Below are 24,034 nucleotides of genomic sequence, written 5' to 3' on the forward strand. Positions count from 1 at the left end.
TTACTTGGTATTGGAATGACGCCTAAGAAGTTAAGTTCCTGGGTACTTCATCCTTTTTTTTTTTTTTTTTAAGATTTTATTTATCTTTAGAGGGGAAGGGAAGGAGAGAGGGAGAGAAACATCAATGTATGGTTGCCTTTCGTGCATCCCCTGCTGGGAACTGGCCTGCAGGGAACCTGCCTGCAACCCTGGCATGTGCCCTGACTGGGAATCGAACCGTGATTGTCTGGTTCACAGGCCCGCGCTCAATCCACTGAGCTACGCCAGCCAGGGCTACTTCATCCTTTTTAAAAAATCTGATTCAGGGCTCTGATGCATGCCTATAATTTATTTTTTCTTTGTTTGCAGGGAACAGAATGGGTACAGACCAAACCCAAATCCTGTTGGACAAGGCATTAGACCTCCAGCAGCTGGATGTAATAGTTCGGTAGGTGGCATGAGTATGTCACCAAACCAAGGAATACAGATGCTGGGTAGCAGGACCTATGGCTTGGCTGACCCTAGCACCACAGGGCAAATGAGTGGAGCTAGGTATGGTGCTTCCAGTAACGTAGCTTCAGTGAACCCTGGGTCGGCCATGCAGTCACCACCTTCCTACCAGAACAACAGCTATGGTCTCAACATGAGCAGCCCCCCCCACGGGAGTCCTGGTCTCGGCTCCAACCAACAGAGTATCATGATTTCTCCTCGTAATCGCGGGAGTCCAAAGATGGCCTCACATCAGTTTTCTCCTGTTGCAGGTATTTCTGTTGGCATTTTCTTTTTTGGTATTCTTTCCATACCACTGTAATTCTTGTGAAGTTAAGTGGGGTTTTGTTGTAGCATTTGGTAGTCTAATTCTTTCCCCCCCTTTTCTCTGTATCAGGTGTGCACTCCCCCATGGGATCTTCTGGCAGTGCAGGGAGCCACAGCTTTTCCAGCAGCTCTCTCAGTGCCCTTCAGGCTATCAGCGAAGGCGTGGGGACATCCCTTTTATCTACTCTGTCTTCACCAGGCCCCAAAATGGACAACTCTCCCAATATGAATATAACTCAACCAAATAAAGTGAACAGTCAGGATTCAAAGAGTCCCTTAGGCTTGTATTGTGACCAGAATCCAGTGGAGAGTTCAGTGTGTCAGTCAAATAGCAGGGATCACCTCAGTGACAAAGACAGTAAGGAGAGCACTGTCGAAGGGTCAGAGAATCAGCGGGGTTCTCTGGAGAGCAAAGGCCATAAAAAATTATTGCAGTTACTTACCTGTTCTTCTGATGACCGGGGTCATTCCTCTTTGACCAACTCCCCCCTGGATTCAAGTTGTAAAGACTCTTCCATTAGTGTCACCAGCCCCTCTGGGGTCTCCTCCTCAACGTCTGGAGTGTCCTCCACGTCCAATATGCATGGGTCACTGCTACAAGAGAAGCACCGGATTTTGCACAAGTTGCTGCAGAATGGGAACTCACCCGCCGAAGTAGCCAAGATTACCGCAGAGGCCACTGGGAAAGACACTAGTAGTACAGCATTTTGTGTGGAAGGTAGCGTCAAGCAGGAGCAACTGAGTCCTAAGAAGAAGGAAAACAATGCCCTACTCAGATACCTGCTGGACAGAGATGACCCCAGTGACACACTCTCTAAAGAACTACAACCCAAGGTGGAGGGGGCGGACAGCAAGATGAGTCAGTGCAGCAGCTCCACTGTCCCCAGCTCGAGTCAAGAGAAAGACGCTAAGGTTAAGACAGAAGCAAATGAAGAGGTAATCTGTTTTCTCTGCATCCAGCTCGGTCACTACGTTTCATCATTGCATTTCTGTGCTAGAAAGACAGTTTTTTAAACAAGATAAATTACTATCTTCTGTTTTAGATTTATATAATGGAAGTTAATCTTGAGCTATCATTTCTTTGTGATTTTTTTGGCTTCAGTAAAGCATATTATGATGCAGTTTTGAAATATCACATGTGTATACTTTAAAATGTGACTGTGACTCATTAGTAGCCAGTTTGAAATTTCTCATGGGTGTGTTTATTGTTGGAATGAGCAGATGGGGTCTTTAAGGGTATGGTAGAAAGAAACTTGTTGAGGGAGGACTTTTGTATTAAGCAACAGCATCTTGATTTTTTAAAAGATTTTATTTATTTTACAGAGATGGGGAAGGGAGGGAGAAAGAGAGGGAGTGAAACATCAGTGTGTGGTTGCCTCTAGCACACCCCATACTGGGGATATGGCTGCAACCCAGGCATGTGCCCTGACTGGGAGTCAGACTGGCGATGCTTTGGTCCGCAAGCCTGCGCTCAATCCCCTGAGCTGCACCAGCCAGGGCCAGCATTTTGATTTTTATCTAAAGTCACATTTTATGTACATAGTCACATTCTGTATAAGCACTTTCTGAATTTTGCTTGAGGAGCGCTCTGGGAGACATTAGTACGTGCTTGAGAAAATTAAAGTCTTGGAGGAGCCCCATTGTTGGGATGTCTGTTTAACTTTGTTTAAGCTAATATTCTCCAAATTTATTGATCAAAAGCCTCTTTTAAAGCATGCCTTTGAATATTATATTGAACATCAGCTTGTTGCTTTTGGTATTAATCATACTTGTTTCAGAAATTACGTGTGGATGCAGACATCTCTCTCTGCTAATGATCCTGATTAACGTTAGCTGGAAGACACCCTACAGTTTGAGAATTAAACATCTAATGTAAATTCAGGAAATGTCCCTTAGAAAGCACTTCTAAACCCAGGGATTTATGTTAGTAGTTTGAACTGTTCTTTCAAGGAAGAAGACAAGCTGGGGTCATAATCAGCCAACCTTTAAGTAGGGAATTATTTTAGGTACTTACCTAGTAATGCACACAGGTTAATTTTTTAAATTTTATTTTCAGGGATCTGGAGATTTGGATAATCTAGATGCTATTCTTGGGGATCTGACTAGTCCTGACTTTTACAATAATTCCATATCCACAAATGGTAGTAATCTGGGAGCCAAGCAACAAGTGCTTCACGGAACTAATTCTTTGGGTAAGAAAGAATTGTTTTATTCTTGCTGTCTTTTAGACTTTTCTGTACACTTGTATGTCCTGTAACTTTAAGAATAAGGGTCCAGCCGGCATATAGGACTTGAAAATGTACACTCTGCTTCTCAGTTTCTTACACTAATTTATATTCATGTGTTTTAAAAAAATTTGTGGGACATTTCCGACTTAAAAAAAACTTCCCATTTCTAACTAATGATGTTAGTAGTCATAGCACTTACAGGAAAATGTTAATCTTTGGTTGGTCCAGATGAGCAGTAGCTATGAGGACATGTGTCCCTCTAGGCACAGAGGATTGAAGTAGAAGGCAGCCACCACTGTAGCTCAAAATCTGCCCTTCGACACTCACAGTCTCGTCACTTCATTATGAGACTTTTCTTCTTTGCTGTTTGCAGTTCTTACCTAGCATCTTCTGTAGCCATGTCTTTCCTTGTCCATCAGTTTAATAAGGATACATTATATATATATATATTAGTTGAAAAGGAATAATTCACAGTTATCTGAATGGTTTATTTCTTGTTTGATTAGAAGGCAATATATCTGGTTACAATTAATTATAAAATTTTAAGCAGAAACCATTTAATAAGTAGACATATGGGGAGAACCTTCAAGAGTTTGAAACATTGGTAACATTCTCAGTATTAAGTGAAGCAGAATAGAAATGACCACATCAGGCTACAAGTCAGTGCCCATCACTTCAGCCAACACTGAGACTCTTGTTTCTGCTTTGTTTGGAATATGAGGCTGGGTTTTGTTGTTGTTGTAGTAGTACTTAGTGTTTATGTTGTAAGGGAAGACAGTGTTTGTTTTAGTAAGAAAGACATTCCTGGGTGGGTGGTATTAGCATTAATGCCTTTTACTTGATTATTTATGTACTGAATCATCAGAATATTTGCATGTGTTGTGCTTCTGTGTTTTCAGCAGGTTTGAGGAGTCCACAGTCTGTGCAGTCTGTCCGGCCTCCATATAACCGGGCAGTGTCTCTGGATAGCCCTGTTGCTGTTGGCTCAAGTCCCCCAGTGAAGAGTATCAGCTCTTTTCCCATGTTACCAAAGCAGCCGGTGTTGGGTGGCAATCCAAGAATGATGGACAGTCAGGACAATTATGGTTCAAATATGGGTATGTTATTTCTAGTTAGTATTTGTGAATAAAATTCTCTTTTGGGGAAAAGTAAATTTAACACTTAAAGCCATTGAAAGGACTTGGTTCATGTGATAGGTTTTTGAATAAAAGTAGCATAATGTTTCTTTCATGATTATTTGCTTCATTTGTTCTGTGTCTTGGTTATTTAAACACTTAAGGAGGCTTTTGGTTCAGACATTTTCTAACCTTTAATGAATATGTAGTAGCCCATAAAAAATTACTCTCAGGATGACAAAGCACTTTTTTTTTGGTCATGGCTGATGTTGTGTATACATGACTGTACCTATATGATACAAGAAAGATTCCATTATACTATGGAGAAGACCTAACCATTTCTGCCTGTTGTAGGCGGACCAAACAGAAATGTGACTGTGAATCCGGCTCCTTCCGTGGGAGACTGGGGCTTACCAAACTCAAAGGCCGGCCGAATGGAACCTATGAGCTCGCCCTCCATGGGAAGACCAGGAGTGGATTATACTGCTTCTTTACCCAGACCTACATTGGGTGGCTCGATGCCCACCTTGCCGCTTCGGTCCAATAGCATCCCAGGTGCAAGACCGATGTTGCAGCAGCAGCAGCAACAGCAACAGCAGCAGCAGCTGCAGCAGCAGCAGCAGCAGCAGATGCTTCAAATGCGTAAGCATCCTCTTCATAGCAAAAGAAAATTAGGTGTTGTAGGGTAATTTTTGCTATTGGAATATTTTAAAATGTATTTTCTTATTCCCCCAGGGCCTGGTGAAATTCCCATGGGAATGGGTGTCAGTCCTTATGGCCAAGCAGCACCATCTAACCAACCAGGATCCTGGCCAGATGGCATGTTGCCCATGGAACAAAGCCTTCATGGGGCTCAAAATAGGTGGGGGTTTATTATGTGGCTCTGTAGAAAATGTTAGCGTTGCATTATCCAGGAAAGGATCAGAGCACAGGAACAAACGTGAAAGAGAACGAGAAAAACTCTCTGACATTAGGTACTTCGTGGGCATCTGGGCATTTCTTGGATAATTGTACGAAGAAGCGAGGCTGAGGTGGGGCTGCGGTGGTGACACTCACGGGACAGGGAGGGAGCAAAGCTGCGTGGCTCCACCGCCAGGGCTCCTGAGCGTCAGAGAGCCTCTCTCCGGGGTAGCTGCCTCTCTTGACATAGTGACCCCCCTCCATGAGGAGGGGTAAGTTCGTACCAGCTTCACAAGATAAATGATGGTCAGAATATAAGTAGTTTTTATGGAAAGTTAATTTTTAAGGATCGGATAAGTCTTTAACCATTTTTTAAAAGACATTTCAGGGATGTTGGTGATGGTGAACTATAGCACTCTTTTTTGTAAAAGAATGATTGTGGATTATGTTTATATTTCATTTTTCTTTAGGGTGGTCAGTGACTCATTTGCATGAAGGAGGCCACCCGTCAATGTCAGTTCTGACTTGAATGCTATAATAAATTAAGAAAAAATAAGTCAGGTATTGAGTAGTCAGCCCTGGCTGGTGTAGCTCGGTGGACTGATCGCGGGCCTGTGAACCAAAGGATCACGGTTCGATTCCCAGTCGGGGCACGTGCCTGGGTTGTGGGCCGGTTCCCAGTGGGGGACACACAAGAGGACACACATACATTGATACTCTGTCCCTCTCTCCTTCCCTTACCCTCTAAAGATAAATAGATAAAATCTTTAAAAAGTATTCAGTAGTCAGTGATGTGATCCCATGAATTTATTAACTGGAGTGCTTCTCTGCCCAGTAGAGAACAAATAGCTCCATCACTGGCTTTTTCCGAGTCAGGAGGAGTGTCCAGCTCCTGCCTCTGTCGTGTGTTGGAGAGCCGGGCCACCTTGCTGTGGGCGCTCGGAATTTGTGTTGTGCTCACCAGCACCTGAGCTCTGTGGGCCCAGTGTAACAAAGAGTTATTTTGGGAGATTCCCAGGCTTAGTTCATTGACAGTGCAACCTTGCTGTCCTTTTTCCTGTCTCCCCCCCCCCCCAACTTACTTGACTGTTACCACCTCTGGTTTTGTAGGATCTTGAAAATTGCACCCCTCCTTCTCTTCTATCCTTCAGTTGCCTAGGGGTCTAGCAGTTAGATTTTGGTGGTGGGAGAGGTGAGGCCTAAGCTAAATATGGTGGTTGAAGATGGCCTGGTGAGATCAAATTGTGGGCCTTAAATTTAAGTTGATCCCATTTCCTAGTCTCTCTAACCTAGTTCATTATTTATGCCTAGAGTGTTTGAGTTATTACTGCACATTAAAATATTGTGTGTGGGTTTTTTTTTTTCTTTTTGAAGAGGAAAAGCACCATTGAGATTGATTGCAAGTCTCTTTTTTTAGGCCACTTCTTAGGAATTCCCTGGATGATCTCCTTGGGCCACCTTCTAACTTAGAAGGACAGAATGATGAAAGAGCATTACTGGACCAGCTGCACACTCTGTTGAGCAACACCGATGCCACAGGCTTAGAAGAAATTGACAGAGCTCTGGGCATCCCTGAACTTGTAAATCAGGTAGGTAGCATGGACGTGGAAAAAGAAGTGTATGTGTGCACATCTCGGGAGCCGTGCCCAAGGCATCCTGTAGTCTTTTCTGTGTCTGCCTTTGTGTATACCAGCATTAAATGGAGGAGATGTGCTTTATTGGAAGTGATACTCCTTCCAGCAACCTGTTATTTTATAAAGGTGTTAAATTTTAAGCAACCATAGAAATGATCCAATAAAACTGCCATGTAGTTTTAAAAATGATGCTTTTTACTTATGCTAGTTAAGAATTCCAATTTTAATTGACTTATTTTTAAAAACTTTAAAATTACAGTTTATATAAGAGCCCTCATTTTTATAATTACCGGTTTCTACTACCTAGCCAATGGTATGTACTCCGAGGAGGAACCTTTTTATTATGTTAAACAAAACCCGTCTATAATGGTAAATATGTGGTTATCCCAGCACCATCGTCTCCTATTCAGTTACTTGTGCATCCTTACGAAAACATGCTATTCACAAATTTGGTGTTTGAAACAGGTACCATATTTTGTTGTGTATAATGAACACTTTTTTTGCCCAAAATTTTTAGGGAAAAGTAGCGCATCATACATGGGTATAATGATTACATACCATGGGTATAACAACCCCGTGTAGAGTGTGCACAAAAACATGGGTGCACATTGCACACGGGGTACATTTTGTAGTGACTATTTGATTGAAAGGATGTGGAGGGGGGGCTGGTTGGGTTTGTGCATTCCGGGGTTCATTCAGTGATGAGCAGGAGAGATCCTTAAGGCTTTCTCAGTCCTTATTGGGGAAGCAGATGTGCACACACAATAAATACATGGTGTGAATGAGCAAATCACTAAACCACTACTGTGCATGATTGTTCTCTTAAATCTTTGCCAGTCTGATGGGCAACAAGAATCTTGATTTAAATTGTATTTCTTTGGTTTACAAGATTGAATGTATTTTGCATTTTTTTGCCATTTAAATGTTTTGAAGTAGTTTTCTGATGGGATTTTTATTTTATATGCAACAATACTTTGTTTAATTATTGATTTATTTGTCGATTCTTTCACTTAACAAATATTTGTCTTCTATGTGCCAGTCAGTCTTTTATTATTAGAGCTGAGGAACCATAGTGAGGAAATTAGTTTATGCTCCCAAAGCTTGCCTCCCACTGGGCAGGGCAGACATCAGGCAAAGAACTGCACAGTTAGAAGTAGGCATGATGTGAGAGCAGTTATGAGACAAGGGATAGAATACTGTGAAACTGTATCATAGAGGGGTCTTTTCTTAATGGGCATGGAATGTCAAAGTTTTCCTTTAAAAAGTCTTGTTTGAGCTGTGATTTAAAGGATGACTATTAACTGATCTAATATATTGCAAATATTTTTTCTAGTTTCTTTTTAGTGGGGGGTGTAGTTTTGTTCTTTAGTTTTAAAATGCTTGTGTTTTCAGACTCAGAGTGATGAAATAAAGAATAACTGGGGACTTAACTTGAATGTCCAGGAAAACTTTTTCTGGGGTGATGATATATAAGCTGATACCTGAAGGAAGAAGAGAAGGAGCCAGCTCTGCACACAATTGGGGGAAGCACATTCCAGAAGAAGTAGAGCTAACTCAAAGGTTCTTTAGCAGGACAGAGCTTGGGGGGTCCAGAAAGTCAGAGAGCAGAGAGGGACTGGTGTGCGATGATGCTAGAGAGACAAAGCTAGGTGCCACAAACCGTCTTAAAGGAGACTGGAATTTTTCTGCTGTATTGGGAGGCTCTGGAAGATTTTAAGCCGGATAGTGATGAGACCTTTCCTTTTGAATTAATTTTTATTTTTAGCAAAGTAGTCTTTGTAACTTAAAAAAATACAGTGATACAGAATATACTTACTGAAGAACCACAGTCATTTGCTTCACTCAGGGGTAGTGAAACTCGCCTGTTTGGTGATATTTCTGAGTACTGTGCTTTATGGAGCTGTTTCTTTATCAACTTCAGTCTGTGTCTATTGCATTCCTGGTATAATAGTTGACACATTGATAGTCTCTCACCTGAGAACCTTGGGGGTCACATGTGCTTTGGATTCAGGGATTTGGGATTTTAGAAAGGTAAATGATACATATGTACCAAACATTACATGACCCTGGTAGAGTCTTGAGCAATACCATAGTTTTGGGCAGTAGCCAGTGATCAGACATGTTAATGCTTCTGTAGCAAGATACGTAAATAGTCACACTAAGTGGAGTATATAGAGATTATGTATTGCTTCATATAAATTCAGATCAGGTTTTACTATTAAATACATTCAGTGCTCATAAAAAATTGTTTTATTTTTTAGAGCTTTACTGGATATTTGGAATTTCAGATAAATTGTGGGTTAGTTTTTATCCCCTTTGCTCCAGTGTGCACTTGTACACCTATAGCCCCCACGTACACATGGGCTCTCTTTATACCACCAGTATAATCACGCCTTTTGTCGTTAAATAGGTAGTTGATATTTACATTATTTTGACTTATTATTGATCTCAGGTATAGTTTGTATTGGGTTTGTGTGTGTTTGTTGAGTTAATTGCCTTTTAAAAATATTTATTTTTATTTTTAGAGAGAGGGTATGGGAGGGAAAAAGAGATGGAGAGAAACATCAGTCTGTGGTTGCCTCTTGTGTGCCTCCTATTGGGGACCTGGCCTGCAACCCTGGCATGTGCTTTGACTGGGAATGGGACTGGTGACCCTTTGGTTCGCAGGCTGGTGCTCAATCCACTGAGCCACATCAGCCAGGGCTAATTGCCTTCTTTTTATTTGCTTTGTTTTCTATACACTTACTGCTATTTTTCTGCAGATACTGCAGCAGAAATACAAAATTTCTTTTTTTCTTCACATGTCCAGACACTTCGATCCCTTCTTTCCCTGCTATAGTCCTCTGTCCCTGTTTTACTCGGCCCTTGAGAGGCAGGTCTGTTGATTAGTAATTGTCACTCTTCTCCTATGTTGGCGCCCCAGTTCTTGAATCCTAGGTCATTTTCCTTTTTCATTTACTCCTTTGTTTTTCTCAAATACAATTTCTGTTACCTTCTTCATCTCTGCTGTGCGAGATCCAGTGTTTTAGGTCCTTATATGTTTGAAAATCCCCCTACCCCCTGCATGCCTGGTTGTGTATTAAATTCTAGGCCGAAAGTGATTTCCTGTCTGGGAAGCAGTCTGTATTTTTCTGGCATCCACTGTTGCCATTGAGTTGTGTTCCAGTCTTGAGTTGTGTTCCAGTCTGATCCCTTTGTGTGTGTGTGTGAGATCTATTTATTCCTTTTGGAATTACTCAGGAACCTTTTTTCTCTGTAAAATTTCATGATGCCATATCTGGTATGGATCTTGTTTCATTCATTCTGCTGTGTTAGACACAGAGATACTTCCTTTGATTTGGGGGCATTTTCTTGTATCATTTTAAAAGTAATTTTATGTCTTCTGTTTTTTCTTTCTTTCTGGGATGTCTTTTGACATGTTGGGTGTTGTGTTGATTCTGTATATATTTATTAATCTTTGTTTTTAAGTTACTTTGTACTTGTTTGAGACACTAATGTTGGAAGCATCAGCATCAAATATCTGGTGATCCTGAACAATCTTTTTATATTTAAGAACGATGTATTAGCCCTGGCTGGTGTAGCTCAGTGGATTGAGCACGGGCCTGTGAACCAGAGGATCGTGGTTCGATTCCCAGTCAGGGCACATGCCTGGGTTGCAGGCAGGTTTCCCTGCAGGCTAGTTCCCTGCAGGGGATGCACCAGAAGCAACCATACATTGATGTTTCTCTCCCTCTCTCCTTCCCCTCTAAAGATAAATAAATAAAATCTTTAAAAAAAAAAAGAACGATGTATTAAAAAACAGGGTCAGTCTTATTTAAGGACTCCCCACATTGCAGCATGTAGACTTGTTGTGCCCTCCACTGTCATTGAACAGTTTTTCTAGAGACAGTCCTCCATTTCTTGCCTGGGATTTTTTTTTATTGCCTCGTTGCATTTTGAGAGCTGGGCTAGGGAAGCAAGTTGATGACCCCATAGTGTTAAGGTGTTAAAATTTTACTAGAAGTTATAAATATATATAAAATCTTCTGTTTTTAGTCTCTGTCCTGCCCTGTGTTGTGCTTGGTGTCTCTGAATCCAGGCACCAGGGGGAGTAGGTGCAAGGCACAGCTATTCTGCTGTGTGGATCTGGGCAGCAGGCTGAGCAGAGGGAGGTCGCTGGCCCCTTTGCTCTATACTCAGACTCCTGAGCAGCCAGCCGCCTGTGAGAGCAGTGCGCCCATCCTCTCCTGTCCCAGGGAGTCTCCCATTGGCTCTGTGGGAGATGGGTGCTCAGTTCTCGTGTGTTTTCCTCTTCAGGCACATGGGTCTCGGTTTCTCTGCTCTTTTGAGTTCTTGGGTTGGCCAAAAAGTCCATATGGTTTTTTTTCTGTAAAATAAAAGATACCTTAGCCCTGGCCGGTGTAGCTCAGTGGATTGAGCGCGGGCCTGTAAACCAGACAGTCGCGGTTTGATTCCCAGTCAGGGCACATAACCAGGGTTGCAGGCCGGTTCCCTGCAGGCTAGTTTCCAGTAGGGGATGCACGAAAGGCAACCATACATTGATGCTTCTCTCCCTCTCTCCTTCCCTTCCCCTCTAAAGATAAATAAATAAAATCTTTAAAAAAAATAAATAAAAGATACCTTTTTTGTTTTTACCAATAACTGTATTGATTTGGATATTTCGAATATGTCCGCTATCTCCCAGCTGGTATAACAGTGATGATCTCAAGGTCTCGATTTCATTACTCCCAACTTCAACTGGTCTTCCCGACCACGGAGCATCATCCAGTGAGAAATCTCCAGCATGAAACTTCTCAAGCCACTTTTGACACATTTGATTGGTCATAGCAACTTCTCCATACACTGCATAAATCTTCTTTTGCATTTCTGTTGTGTTTTTACTTTTCTTGAAATAATAAACATAATATGCTGCAAATACTGTATATTTTCTTTCATCTTCAATATTAAAATGGCTACACAAAAATTCACCAATTTTGGTGTTTTTTGTAAAATGCACCCTGATATGACAGCTCTCATAATACAATCTAACAAAATTGTTTCGAGTGAAATTAAAGACAGCTAAGCTCTACTAAATCTTAGGGAAACACCTAAACCAACTTTTTTGGCCAGCCCGTCACTTCACCTTTCACTTTGTTTTTCAGGTGCCCATTGAACAATTTGATCTTGTTAGCCTTTCTTACTCTCATTTTTTAGTGGATAAATACCATTTAAATGATTTGCTGTTTTAGTAGGGTTAGCAAGAGAAAGTTGGTAAATGTGCATGATCAGTCTGCCGTTTTAAACTTACAGTATTTTTTACTGTACAACTTTTCTTTATGAAAACATATGGCAGCATTGACTGGTATGACTCGGTTGGAGTGTTGTCCTGTAAACCAAAGGGTTGCGGGTTCAATTCCCAGTCAGGGCACATGCCTGTGTTGCGGTTTGGTCCCATTTGGGGCACATGCCAGAGGCAGCTAATCGATATTTCTCTGTCACACCAGTGTTTCTTTCCCTCTCCCCCTCCCTTTTTCTCTAAAATCAATAAGCATGTTTTTGAGTGGGGATAAAAGAGATAAAAAGATGTGCAGATTGCTCTCTGAAGAGGGGAATTGTTGTGATGGGACAAAGTAGAAGCACAGATGCCAGTTACTACAAGAGCCTGGCTGGTGTCTTGGAAAAGGTTGTGGCAATGGAAGGAAGGAAAGAAGGAAAGAATGCACCATATGACAAAGGAGGCAAAACTGATGGGACCTGGTAGACTGTGTACGTGTGCATGTGCATACACACGCTTTTCAGGGAGAGTGAAGAGTTGAGATTGCTGGCTTTTAGTTCGGGATGAATAGAGATGTGTGTATTGTTATATAGCAGAGATTGGACGAGAATCAGGCTTTTGGGGGAGAGGCCATTGGGAATCACAACTGTTTTCTGCATGTTAAGTTTGAGATGCCTGAGACATGTAGGTAAAGATGTTAAGTAGGCATATACGTAAGTAAAATTAGAGTTCAGAGACATTTGGGCCAGTGACAAAATATTTGGCAGCTGTCACCAGTGGATGAGAACATCCAAGTAGAAAATGTAGCGAGAGAAAAGAAGAACGCTAGCATTCCCTCACGGAGAGGCAAGAGAGGTGGGAGAGAGAAGCCAGTGGGATCCACTGTGCTCCCAGGCAAGCCTCGGTGGGGGTGTGGACTGCACACTGGGCGTTCTCTGTCGTGGGTAAGAATATACAGGTGAGTGCAGTACCTGACAGGTGGTTCTTAGCACGGCAGGCTCTTTCCTTCTTTAGAATATTTTAAAAAACCATTTTATTTTTAGAGAGATGTGAAGGGAGGGAGAAAGAGTGTGAGAGAAACATCAACTGGTTGCCTCTTGTATGTACCCCAGTAGGGGACCATGTGCCCTGACTAGGAATCGAACCAGAGACTTTTTGCTTTATGGGATGACACCTAAACAGCTGAGCCACACTGGTCAGGATGCCTTCAGAATATTTATTTATTTGTACTATTTCTGTCACCTGTTGGACATTATTTTGTACACATCCATTATAGAAATGATGTGTGGGACATAAGTTCTTATAAATTAATATTGCCCACTACCAACAAATAGTAGTGGGTGACTACCTTTAGGTGAGTATATTCCAGGGGCTGTGAACCTTTGTTGATTTATAAGTCTCTACCAAAATCACCTTTTTTGCAGACTTTGACAGCATTCTTTTAAAATTACATTAGAATTCATTGAGCATGGTATTTCTCCAGGTACTTAATATATTGTAGACACTGGGCTCAGAAAATATTCAAGTGTCTATTTTTGTGAAACCTTGTGCCAGGCACCAGGACACAGCTGTGAAAAGATGGGGCATGGTTTGTGCTCATGAGACTTCAGACAATAAGCTTGGTTTTGCTTTCGGAACTCTGCATCATCATCGCTCACGTGTATTAACTTACTTTTCACCTTCTTTAGAGCATTTGATGTCAGTTGCTTTCCCAGAAGTGCTTCACAGTTCATTTATGTGTTTGATGTTTCAGGGACAAGCTTTGGAGCCCAAACAGGATGTTTTCCAAGGCCAAGAAGCAGCAGTAATGATGGATCAGAAGGCAGCCCTGTATGGGCCGACGTATCCAGCACAGGGGCCTCCAATGCAAGGAGGCTTTAATCTTCAGGGGCAGTCACCATCTTTTAACTCGATGATGAGTCAGGTGAACCAGCAGGGCAGTTTTCCTCTCCAGGGAATGCACCCTCGGGCCAACATCATGAGACCTCGGACCAGTACCCCCAAGCAACTTAGAATGCAGCTTCAGCAGAGGCTGCAGGGCCAGCAGGTAACCAGTCGCATGCTCTTCCTTGGCTGAGGTGGCTTGGGCTTTGGCCTCCTCCTCTTCGGTTTTCAGATTGTGCTTCGGAGCGCTTGTCACTGGCCCCCCATCCTTGTCAACTGATGAAATTTCTTTTGGTTTCACTTCTGTGCATCATTTTATTTGTACAGATAGTTTCTTGTTAGGGTGTGGTACGCTAGAATTCGATTCATTTTTATAAGAATATTCTGTTGTAAATGGTTAAAAAGGTTAAAAAGTGAGTGTCAGGATTGCTCTTGGGTGAGAAGAATGTTTCTCTATGACTTTGTAGTCCTCGAGGTAAATAACTTAATTTTTTAAAAAAGTTCTTAATAGTACTAACAAAATATTTAAACTGTTTTGATTTCAACTTTTTTTAATGTTTGTTTTTAGAGAGAGGAGAAGAAAGGGAGAGAAACAGCCTTGTGTGATTATCTCTTGCACACCCCCTGCTGGGTACCTGGCCTGCAACCCAGGCATGTGCCTTGACTGGGAATTGAACCAGTGACCCTTTGGTTTGTAGGCTGGCTCTCAATCCACTGAGCCACACCAGCGAGGGCAGCATTCTTTTTATGGAATTTCTGCTTTCAAAATGTTTTATAAAACTTGAGCTCTTTTAATATGCCGAGACAAGACATATTTTCTCAATCTCCAAGAAATACTTTTATCTTAATTATTTATATTGTTTACATCTTGGGTGTGCTGAGTTATCAAATGGCAGGCAGACTAAACCATATAAATAGGCAAGTGAGTGAGTTTAGAATCCAGTGAGCCAGAGATGCTTCTAATGCATGAATAGTCCCAAAAGTCAGGTTAGGGGTCAGGAAGTGCTGTATCATTTTACATTTTATTGTTTCTTCCCAATGAAATTTATCTGGGAAGAGGTAGTGTTAGTCTGACCAAGTAAAGCTGTTTCGCCAATGGCCTAAATAATCCCAGAGAACATCTGACTTTACAAATCTTTTGAGTTCCTATTATAGATATTTTTTAAGCTGCAAAATTACACTTTCATTTTTCCTTCTGATGCCAGACGATAAAGCTTCAGATGCTTGCTAGCCAAGAACTTTTCAGCATGAACATTTTGAAGTATGAAAAGTGTACTGGTTCAGCTTAGATGTGACTTAACCATGTTAATGAGTTTGGAAATACCATTGCGACGTCACTGGGTGGGCTGAGGATTTGGAAAGCTGTTTAGGGCTCATTAACATGTTCCACTGCATCCTAACTAATCTGTTTCTCTCCAGTTTTTAAATCAGAACCGTCAGGCACTTGAAATGAAAATGGAAAACCCCACTGCTGGTGCAGCTGCAATGATGAGGCCCATGATGCAGCCCCAGGTGAGCTCCCAGGTGAGAACAACGAAGTTTCTGTATGTTCAGTTTCACTGTCCTCTGCCCGGCACAGAGTCTGGTGCAGCCTGCAGTTGGCTTTCAGTAAAGTGTTAAAGTAATACCCAGTGTCTGTAAGAAACCATCCCATGGTCCTGGCACACTTTTTCATTCTCCTCTCTTGCTAGTGACTGGGAAGACTCAGAAGAGGAGATGTTCTTTATAAACACTACTGAATTGTGTTTTATAAATTAATTCCCACTTGTGATCAATTGCCATGTTGTAAAAACAGCTATCACTTACTTACTTCTTAGGAATTTTAGATAATCTATAAACTTTTCTGTGTTTGGATTATGAAACCATATGCTCTCTGGGTAACACCTGAAATTGTAAGAACTATAAAGAAGAAAGTAAACAGTCTCACTCTCAGTAGTAATAACCTGATGACCTGTTGCCCATAATGGGAGGGTCGATGTTAAAGTTCTGTCCCTCCAGTCCAAGGTGGGGACTGTATTAAGGTATTTTTTTTTCTTTTTTAATATATTTTATTGGTTATGCTATTAACAGTTGTCCCATTCTCCCCCCCCCCGCATTCCCCTCCCACCCACATTCCCTCCCTTTAGTTCATGTCCATGTGTCATACGTTCTTTAGCTTCTACATTTCCCATATTTTTACCCTCCCCCTATTTTCTACCCACCGTCTATGCTACTTATTCTCTGTACCTTCTCCCCCTCTCTCCTCCTCCCACTCCCCTGTTGCTAACCCTCCATGTGGTCTCCATTTCTGTGGTTCTTTTCCTGTTGTAGTGGGTTGCTTAGTTTGCTTTTGTTTTAGGTATGGTTGTTAATAACTGTGAGTTTGCTGCCTTTTTACTATTCACATTTTTTATCTTTTTCTTAGATAAGTCTCTTTAACATTCCATATAATAAGAGCTTGGTGATGATGAACTCCTTTAACTTGACATTATCTGAGAAGCACTTTATCTGCCCTTCCATTCTAAATGAAAGCTTAGCTGGATAGAACAATCTTGGATATATGTCCTTGCCTTTCATGACTTGGAATACTTCTTTCCAGCCCCTTCTTGCCTGTAAGGGCTCTTTTGAGAAATCAGCTGACAGTCTGATGGGAACTCCTTTGTAGGTGACTGTCCCCTTATCTCTTGCTTCATCTAGAATTCTGTCCTTCATTTTAATGTTGGGTAATGTAATGATGATGTGCCTTGGTGTGTTCCTCCTTGGGTCCAACTTCTTTGGTACTGTCTGAGCTTCCTGGACTTTCTGAAAGTCCATTTCCTTTGCCAGATTGGGGAAGTTCTCCTTTATTATTTGTTCAAATAAGTAAGTTTTCCACTTATTTCTCTTCCCCTTCTGGTACCCCTATAATTCAGATGTTGGAACGTTTAAAGATGTCCTGGAGGTTCCTAAACCTCTCCTCATTTTTTTGAATTCTTGTTTTTTCATTCTTTTCTGTTTGGTTGTTTCTTCCTTCTGGTCCATTCCATTGATGAGTCCCAATTTTCTTCCAATCGCTATTGGTTCCCTGTGCATTTTCCTTCATTTCACTTAGTGTAGCCTTCATTTTTTCATTTAATTTGCTACCAAAAATCAACCAATTCTGTGAGCATCCTGATCACCAGTGCTTTGAACTGTTCATCTGATAGGTTGGCTATCTCTTAGTCGCTTAGAAGTATTGGCTCTGGGGCTTTGAACTGTTCTTCTTGAGCCATAATGTTTTGGTCTGTTTATGGCTGTTACATATGAGGGGCAGAGCCTTAGGTGTTTTACCAGGGCAGGGCAACCCATGTCCCTGGGTTGAGACACTGTATGTGGGGGCGGGGTCAGAGAGGGAACAGTGGCGCTTGCTCTGCTTTCTCTTGGATTTCGGTCCCTTCTGCTGTTTCCCACAAGCAAATTGGGCCCTTCTGGTGCTGGTTCCTGGGTAGGCGGGCTTGTGTATGTTCTAGAACCCTGTGGGTCTCTCCAACAAACTCTCCTGTGAGGTTGAGAGTCTCTCCCTGCACCTCAACCCCCACAAGTGTTTTCAGTTGGTGCTTTTAAGCTTTATTTCCTGGCAGTGGGACCCTAGGTTGTGCGGTCTGTCTTGCTGCCTGTTTTTGCCTGGTTTATCTGCGCCTGTGCGAATGTGGAACCACAGTCAGCCAGCCACCTCGTGCACCTCACTGGGTCTGCCCATTGTCACCCTGCGCCTGGGTCTGCCAGCCACTGCTTTTTCCTGCCGCGAGCTTTCTCCACTGGCCACTGACTTTGCCCCTCTTACCCGTCTGGATGAATAGTTGTGGGACTTACATACAGTTCAATTTTCTGTCAGTTCTGGTTTTTTGTTTCTAAATTTTTGTCGTCCTTAGTTTTGGTCATGCAAGGAAGCACATTACCTACGCCTCTATCTTGGCCAGAAGTCTGTATTAAGGTATTTTCTTTCTTTCTTTCTTTTTTCCCCCCACCCCTTATTTTCTTAATGTGCACGAGGCAGATGGTAACATGAAATCCTTTACTCTGGTCTGAAATATTCATATTTGTTATTAAAAAACAGCTGTGAAAATGCCTAGTTTTCAGTGTCTTAGGTCCACTTTAAAGTACTGATATCTATATTTTCTTGGTAATCTGACATCCTGTATAAGCTAAGCTAGGGTGCCCTCCAAAAAGATAAGAAAAGTTTGTCCTGGGAGATGCTTTCTCCCAGCCCGAGCAGCACAAGCCAGCTTCCTTGTTCAGTGCTTTGGTCATGTCACCTCCTGAACCTCCCTCCACAGCTTCTCCCCACCCTCCGCCCCGCTTTCAGGAAGGTTTAAAGAAACTGTAAGACCTTCTGGGGTAGATTCCTGTTCCCCTCTTGTTTCAAGTCCCCTTCTCCCTAATACACTCTCAGTCTGCCCTCTTTCATCTTGTAGTTTTATTTCATAGTTTCTGAAAAGTTTGTCCTCAAAATGTACCTCTAGATAGCCTCTCACTTTGGGGAATGTTTTCTTACTATTTAAAGCTTGACAATTGTCTGGTTATGCCTCTTGAACCCAAATAATTTCTAGGTCCCTATTCTGCACATCTTCGTCCCCTCTAGTAGCCAGAAAGCCTTTACAATATGAGAATTGTACTTTTTCTCTTTTTTGGTAATTACAGAGAAGTGCAATGGTATTTTTTCCCCCTGATACCTAAGTGTATTGTGGGGGTACTATATGCATGAAATCAGCTGGTTATTACACAAATACGTGTATAATTGCATTCTTCTTGGGTATTAGCAGGGCTTTCTTAATGCCCAGATGGTGGCCCAGCGCAGCAGGGAGCTGCTAAGCCATCACTTTCGACAGCAGAGGGTGGCGGCGATGATGATGCAGCAGCAACAGCAGCAGCAGCAGCAGCAGCAGCAGCAGCAAACCCAGGCCTTCAGCCCACCTCCCAACGTGACTGCATCCCCCAGCATGGATGGGGTTTTGGCAGGGCCTGCCATTCCACAGGCTCCACCCCAGCAGTTTCCATATCCACCAAACTATGGTAAGTTTGACAATGGAAATGTCTGCCTCAAAGTATAATTTTACTAAAGACATAAAATTCACTAGTTCTGTTGCATATTCAAAACATGAAAATACTATTCACTCCCTCTTCACAAAAAAGTGAAATTAATTAAAAGTAACAGAACAAAAATGTCTCCCGCATTGCACAGATACTTGTAATCGAGGTAGGTGATCTCTCATCATTGAGTTTTTTTTTTTTTTAGTTTTTTTCCCCTCAGCTCTCCACATCTTAATTTGGAAGAAAGGTGGCCAGGTGTTCACCCCCCAACATGTCTCTACAGTCTCCAGATGCTTGGTTGAGTCACTGAGAGTGGTGTTTGTGTAGGCTTTTGAGTTCTTGTTTTGGTGACTGAGACATTAATTACAGTACTGCATATACCTTGGGGGTAGCAGTATCTGCTGGGGAGATTCCATTTTAGAACGCACTCCTGCCAGCCAGCGCAACAGCTCTTCCGCCCTCTAAAGAGGGACAGGGTGATGTGAGTTGGGTAACATGGAGACCCTTTTATACAGAAAGCTCATGGAAATTACTGCCCTTCAAGTGATCTACTCAGTGTTTTTCTGTAGGACGTCTCTCACTCTAGTTGGCAGCTTGGTGAGAAGCAAGAATAACCGGCAGGCGTCATCCTGTGGCACTCTGTGTCTTAGACTTACCACCTCCCCCCACCTTTACAAAAGAATCTAAAATTACTACAGAAAGCCAATAATCTGAGGAGGTAGCATCTGAGCATTGTAATTTCTTTTTTTCCTTCTTTCTTTTTGCAAGGGATGGCACAACAGCCAGATCCAACCTTTGGTCGAGTATCCAGTCCGCCCAGTGCAATGATGTCAAGAATGGGCCCCTCCCAGAACCCTATGATGCAGCATCCTCAGACCGCACCTGTGTACCCGTCCTCAGAAATGAAGGGCTGGCCATCAGGAAACCTGGCTAGGAACAGGTGAGTAACAGGGACTTGGAAGTCATTCATATCCTCTGCCAAAAGTTTAGGAAATCTCCGCATTTTTGAGTTTAGCCTATTTGGATGGAGAGATCAAAAGGCCTAGGTTCATTTTGGAAAATGTTATTTGGCTCATCCATTTTATGAATCCTTCCTACCACGCACATACTCATGAGACCATTGAATACAGACAGCTTTGAAAAATAGAGGGCAGACTGTCTGGGGGTTTCTTCCCTCATGTTGTTCTTTGCTAAGTACAGTGACACTTGGCAAAACTGTGATAGTCTGTGTGTGCGTGTCCTGTGTTACTACAGTGACCCAGGAGGTAATTTCACCCTTCTTTGCAGTTCCTTTCCCCAGCAGCAGTTTGCCCACCAGGGGAATCCTGCAGCATATAGCATGGTGCACATGAACGGCAGCAGTGGTCCCATGGGACAGATGACTGTGAACTCCATGCCCATGTCTGGCATGCCCATGGGCCCTGATCAGGTATGGGGGTCTCTTCCTTCCTTTCTCGGGGGGTTTTTCTTGTTTCCTGGAAGGAACCAAAGCCTCAACTGTAATCTAAAATCTTAGGTAGATTTTTTTAACTACCTAGGATGTAAAACTTAAAAATACAGTCACTGAAAAAATTTTTGGTTTGAAGGCATTGGGCAGTTAGATACTTTTGGTAATTTGAGTACTTTTGGTGATTTGAGGTCTAACGAATCAATCAGCCAGAGCCATGTTGCAAGCCATCAGGATAGACATACGGATTCTTTTCTCCTGTGCAAAGCGTTTCACACATGTTCCTTCTGGTTACTGACAGAAATACTGCTGACGTCTACACCAGGACCTCCAAAGATCACTGTACAAATGACACTGCACTAGGATTATTGGGAGTAAAGAGTCGTCATTCTAGGCACCTGTTTTTGAAGAAAGGACCAGCTTTGATCTCCATCAAGGGTATTCCAAGTGATGTCATTTGAATAGGACTGGATTTGAAAAGCTGAAGTGTGATACCTACCTTTTTCTTTTCCCCTCCTCCCGTGTATGTATCATGGTATTCAAAACAGAGTTTTGGCATTCTACCTTTTATGGATATGATTCTGGAGGTAACAGAGTGTTAGTAATCACAAGACTCCTCTGTCTGCCTGGCTATCCAGTCATTGAAATAAGTGTAGGTGGAACACTGAACAAAGAACAGTGGGAAAATCAAGAGATTAGAACATCTGGTTTCTCTAGGTGCGATAATGGAGGAAGAGCATAGTCCAGCCTTCGTTTGTTTCTGGCACCACCAGGTAGTTCTGTCCCATAGGGTTGGAATTTCTGAGTTTTCTTTAATGATAGTGTTGAGTTGCTCCAACCCTGTTGTTGGTTGACCTAGGCCTTAGCTAGGACTTTCATTTGCCCCTAATGTTTTGTCATACTTCACCTCCAGGAATTGTCCTTGACGTCAAATGGCTTTGTAGAAGGGAAAGTGAGATGACAGTATTGAACTGCAGCAGCAGCAAACTTTCACATGCTAACGTGCCGCCGAGTGCACTTTATTTAGAATGTAGTGGATAAATGCAATATTCTTGAGGTCTTGAGGAATGACAAACCACATTCCTGGTTTTTGTCTAATCTGTTGGATAAGAACTGTGATTTTCTTCTTGAAAGTACTGGTGTCACCCTTTGCCTATATGGTAGAGCAATAATGCTTTTTGAGAATAAACTGCAGAAAACCCAAGGCCAGGTACTGCATTCTGAATCAGAATTTTGCAGTGTTTCTGTGAATAGATTTTCTCTTGTAAATATGACCTTTAAAATATTATATTATGTAAAATATGTATATACCTTTTTTTGTAGGTCACAACAACTCATTTTTACAGAGTTTGTGAAGCTAAATATTTAACATTGTTGATTTCAGTAAGCTCAATGTGGTGAGGTTACAAACAGAAGAGAGACCCCCTGGATTTTGTGGCCTGTGGGGGAGGGGCAGAGGTCCAAAGCGCTCCCTTCCTTCCGGCCTTAGATGCCTAGCTCCTCTTTTCAGTCTCTTAACCTGAAAGCTTTTTAAAGAGATCTTTTGTTTAGATGCAGACATTTAAACTTAAAAAAAAAAAAATTCTTTTACCAGAACTAAGCACTTTGCTAATTTGCGGGGAAGGAATAGACATGGGGAAATAAACTTTGAAAAAAAGTCAAGAATTTAGAAGGATCAAGCAATTCGATTTAAAAAAGAATCTTCGAATTTAAGTGGTCTATAAATTGAACATGAGATCTTTTCGTCTGTTTGAGGATTGATTTGAGGCTTGGGCTACTGGGACCTGAATCCCGCGTTGAGCTCTCAGGAGTAGAATCCTTGATGTGTGGTTTCTGGTATCTGCTCAGCTTTCCTGTCGTTCACTAACATGTTGTTTTCACCATCCCTGAGAACAAGAATGGTGTCCTGGTTATTTCTTAGGGACTCAGTCCTAAGACGTCAGTTCTGCATGGTTCAGAGTGGCAGTCCGCGCGCCTTCGCACGCACTCCCCCTGCCACTCAGGCCCCTGTCTGCTGTCACTTCCCCCTGACACTTGTTCTGGCTAGTGAGGGATAGGGTAAAAAGATCGTGGGATTCCTTGTGTCTGCTTTAATTAGGTTCAAACAGTGGAACGAAATTGGGGTTTTGGAGTATCTATGAATTTCAGATGTCTCAGCTAGCTCTGGTGTCGTTTCCTAGCAATAAGTGAGAGCCAGTTAATTTTTATGTCACATACATGAAGTTAATTTTTCTAGGTGCCTCTGAAGGTAAGATCATTTAATTTCTTTGACGCTTATAAATAAGTGAAGCCTGTATTTCCAGAACCACCACTAGAGTGGATTTGAGTCTGACACCCCCTCCCAGCCTGCCCCGCTAAAAATAAATCTAAGATTGTAAATCCATCAGCTTCCACAATCCAGCCTGTACTTTTCAGATAACGTAGCCTCCTGTCTGCAGACACACAGCGGAGTCAGAGCGTCTGTCTTTTCAGACAGTTGTGCCGGGTGCGTCTGAGTCTGTCTTGTTTTACTGTCGTGTGTGCGGGGAGAAGTAGAATGGTGCTCTTACCTTTCCTGACTTTTAAGAATTAAAGTTTTGTGATCCTTTCCCTTAGTCCTTAACGGGAAGGCAGCAGCATCCCTTTTTATATGACAAGTTTATTATAAGTTTTTATGTTTTCTACATGTTCACTTTATTGGTACAAACTTAAAGTTTTGATTTTTCTTTTAATAGGTGCAGTCTTTGAGATAATTTGTTTTTAACCTTTACTGCCCTTTTATCTTTGGGTAATTCTTTGTACTCCTGCTGCCTACCTCTTTTCACCCCACCCCCCACTTTTTTAAACCTTGGTATCTGTTGGGTGAACAGTATATCTTTTCATCTGCTTTTAGAATGTGAGATGTTTCCAGTGTACCTACTTTTTTGCTGAATCCAAAGATAAATATATATATATTTTTTAAAGATCAAAATGATATAAAGGGGATAGGTTTCTTCCTTTAAAAGAACAAATAGAAATTGTTAATGTTCATATTATGATGCCACTTTTCTAAATTGTGCATCTTGATGGAAAGGTGTAAATATCAATCAACTGGACTGCTTAAGCATATTTGCTAAGGTGAGTTGGGGATATAGGGGGTGAGGAACTGTAGAACATAATTGGCTTGCTGTCCTAGAAGTTCTTTGATCCAGAGATGCAGCTGGAGAGTAATAGAATGCATTGCCAGTTACCCATATGCCTGTGCAGTTCCTTTTTATTTGCAGAAGCCATGAGTTTTGTTCACAAGTGGGAAATTCATAGTGAAACCTCTAGGATCCAAGAGGGCTCCTCCTGCTGTGAGGAGTGGGTGTGGTTGCTCAGCCCCGGGGCGAACTGCTTAAATAATGAGCAGGGCGATGTTTTTTCTCCTTCCTTCTTTCTCTTTCTGATGAATGGAATTTTGAAGAAGATGGAAATGTCATTCTGAGAGCAATATTTAAATTCTCAGGAATTGACTTACAGTATTGAGAATGAATTCAATTTCAATCAAGTTTACATTAAATGTTGCTTTTTAAAAATCGAAATCATTACACCACAAAGACTCCAAGCCACATGGGGTAACTTATGAGATGGTCGTGTGGTAAGCTATGACTGTTTTTTTTGCTGATCATTTTGGGTGTTGTTGTAAATAAAGGTTTCTATTTAAAATTGAAGCCTAAGAGCTTGCTTGCTTTACTTTTTAAAAAATTCCCCATTGGATTAAGGGTAAAAAAAAAATCAGGGGTTCTTAT

General features: G+C 41.9%; 1 protein-coding gene across 15 annotated transcripts in view; it reads left to right on the plus strand.

Moving 5' to 3' along the window:
- Nucleotides 1–23,956, plus strand: part of NCOA3 (nuclear receptor coactivator 3) — a 99,288-nt gene extending 75,332 nt beyond the window's left edge. For 6 of the 15 annotated variants that reach the window (XM_053671378.1, XM_053671376.1, XM_053671377.1 and 3 more), the window contains 13 exons: nt 349–740; nt 866–1,731; nt 2,852–2,987; nt 3,923–4,120; nt 4,493–4,780; nt 4,874–5,000; nt 6,456–6,627; nt 13,680–13,973; nt 15,230–15,334; nt 18,568–18,820; nt 19,607–19,778; nt 20,126–20,267; nt 20,587–23,956. In XM_053671378.1, coding sequence (XP_053527353.1) covers nt 349–740; nt 866–1,731; nt 2,852–2,987; nt 3,923–4,120; nt 4,493–4,780; nt 4,874–5,000; nt 6,456–6,627; nt 13,680–13,973; nt 15,230–15,334; nt 18,568–18,820; nt 19,607–19,778; nt 20,126–20,267; nt 20,587–20,598 — 3,157 coding nt within the window. In that variant the 3' untranslated portion in view covers nt 20,599–23,956. The remainder of the gene's footprint in view (nt 1–348; nt 741–865; nt 1,732–2,851; nt 2,988–3,922; nt 4,121–4,492; nt 4,781–4,873; nt 5,001–6,455; nt 6,628–13,679; nt 13,974–15,229; nt 15,335–18,567; nt 18,821–19,606; nt 19,779–20,125; nt 20,268–20,586) is intronic. The other 9 variants (XM_053671383.1, XM_053671389.1, XM_053671385.1 and 6 more) reach the window with 9 other exon arrangements.
- Nucleotides 23,957–24,034: the final 78 nt, after the last annotated feature.

This window comes from Artibeus jamaicensis, unplaced genomic scaffold (genome assembly GCF_021234435.1).
Source record: "Artibeus jamaicensis isolate MK-2021 breed Jamaican fruit bat unplaced genomic scaffold, CSHL_Jam_final contig_685, whole genome shotgun sequence".
NCBI lineage: Eukaryota > Metazoa > Chordata > Mammalia > Chiroptera > Phyllostomidae > Artibeus > Artibeus jamaicensis.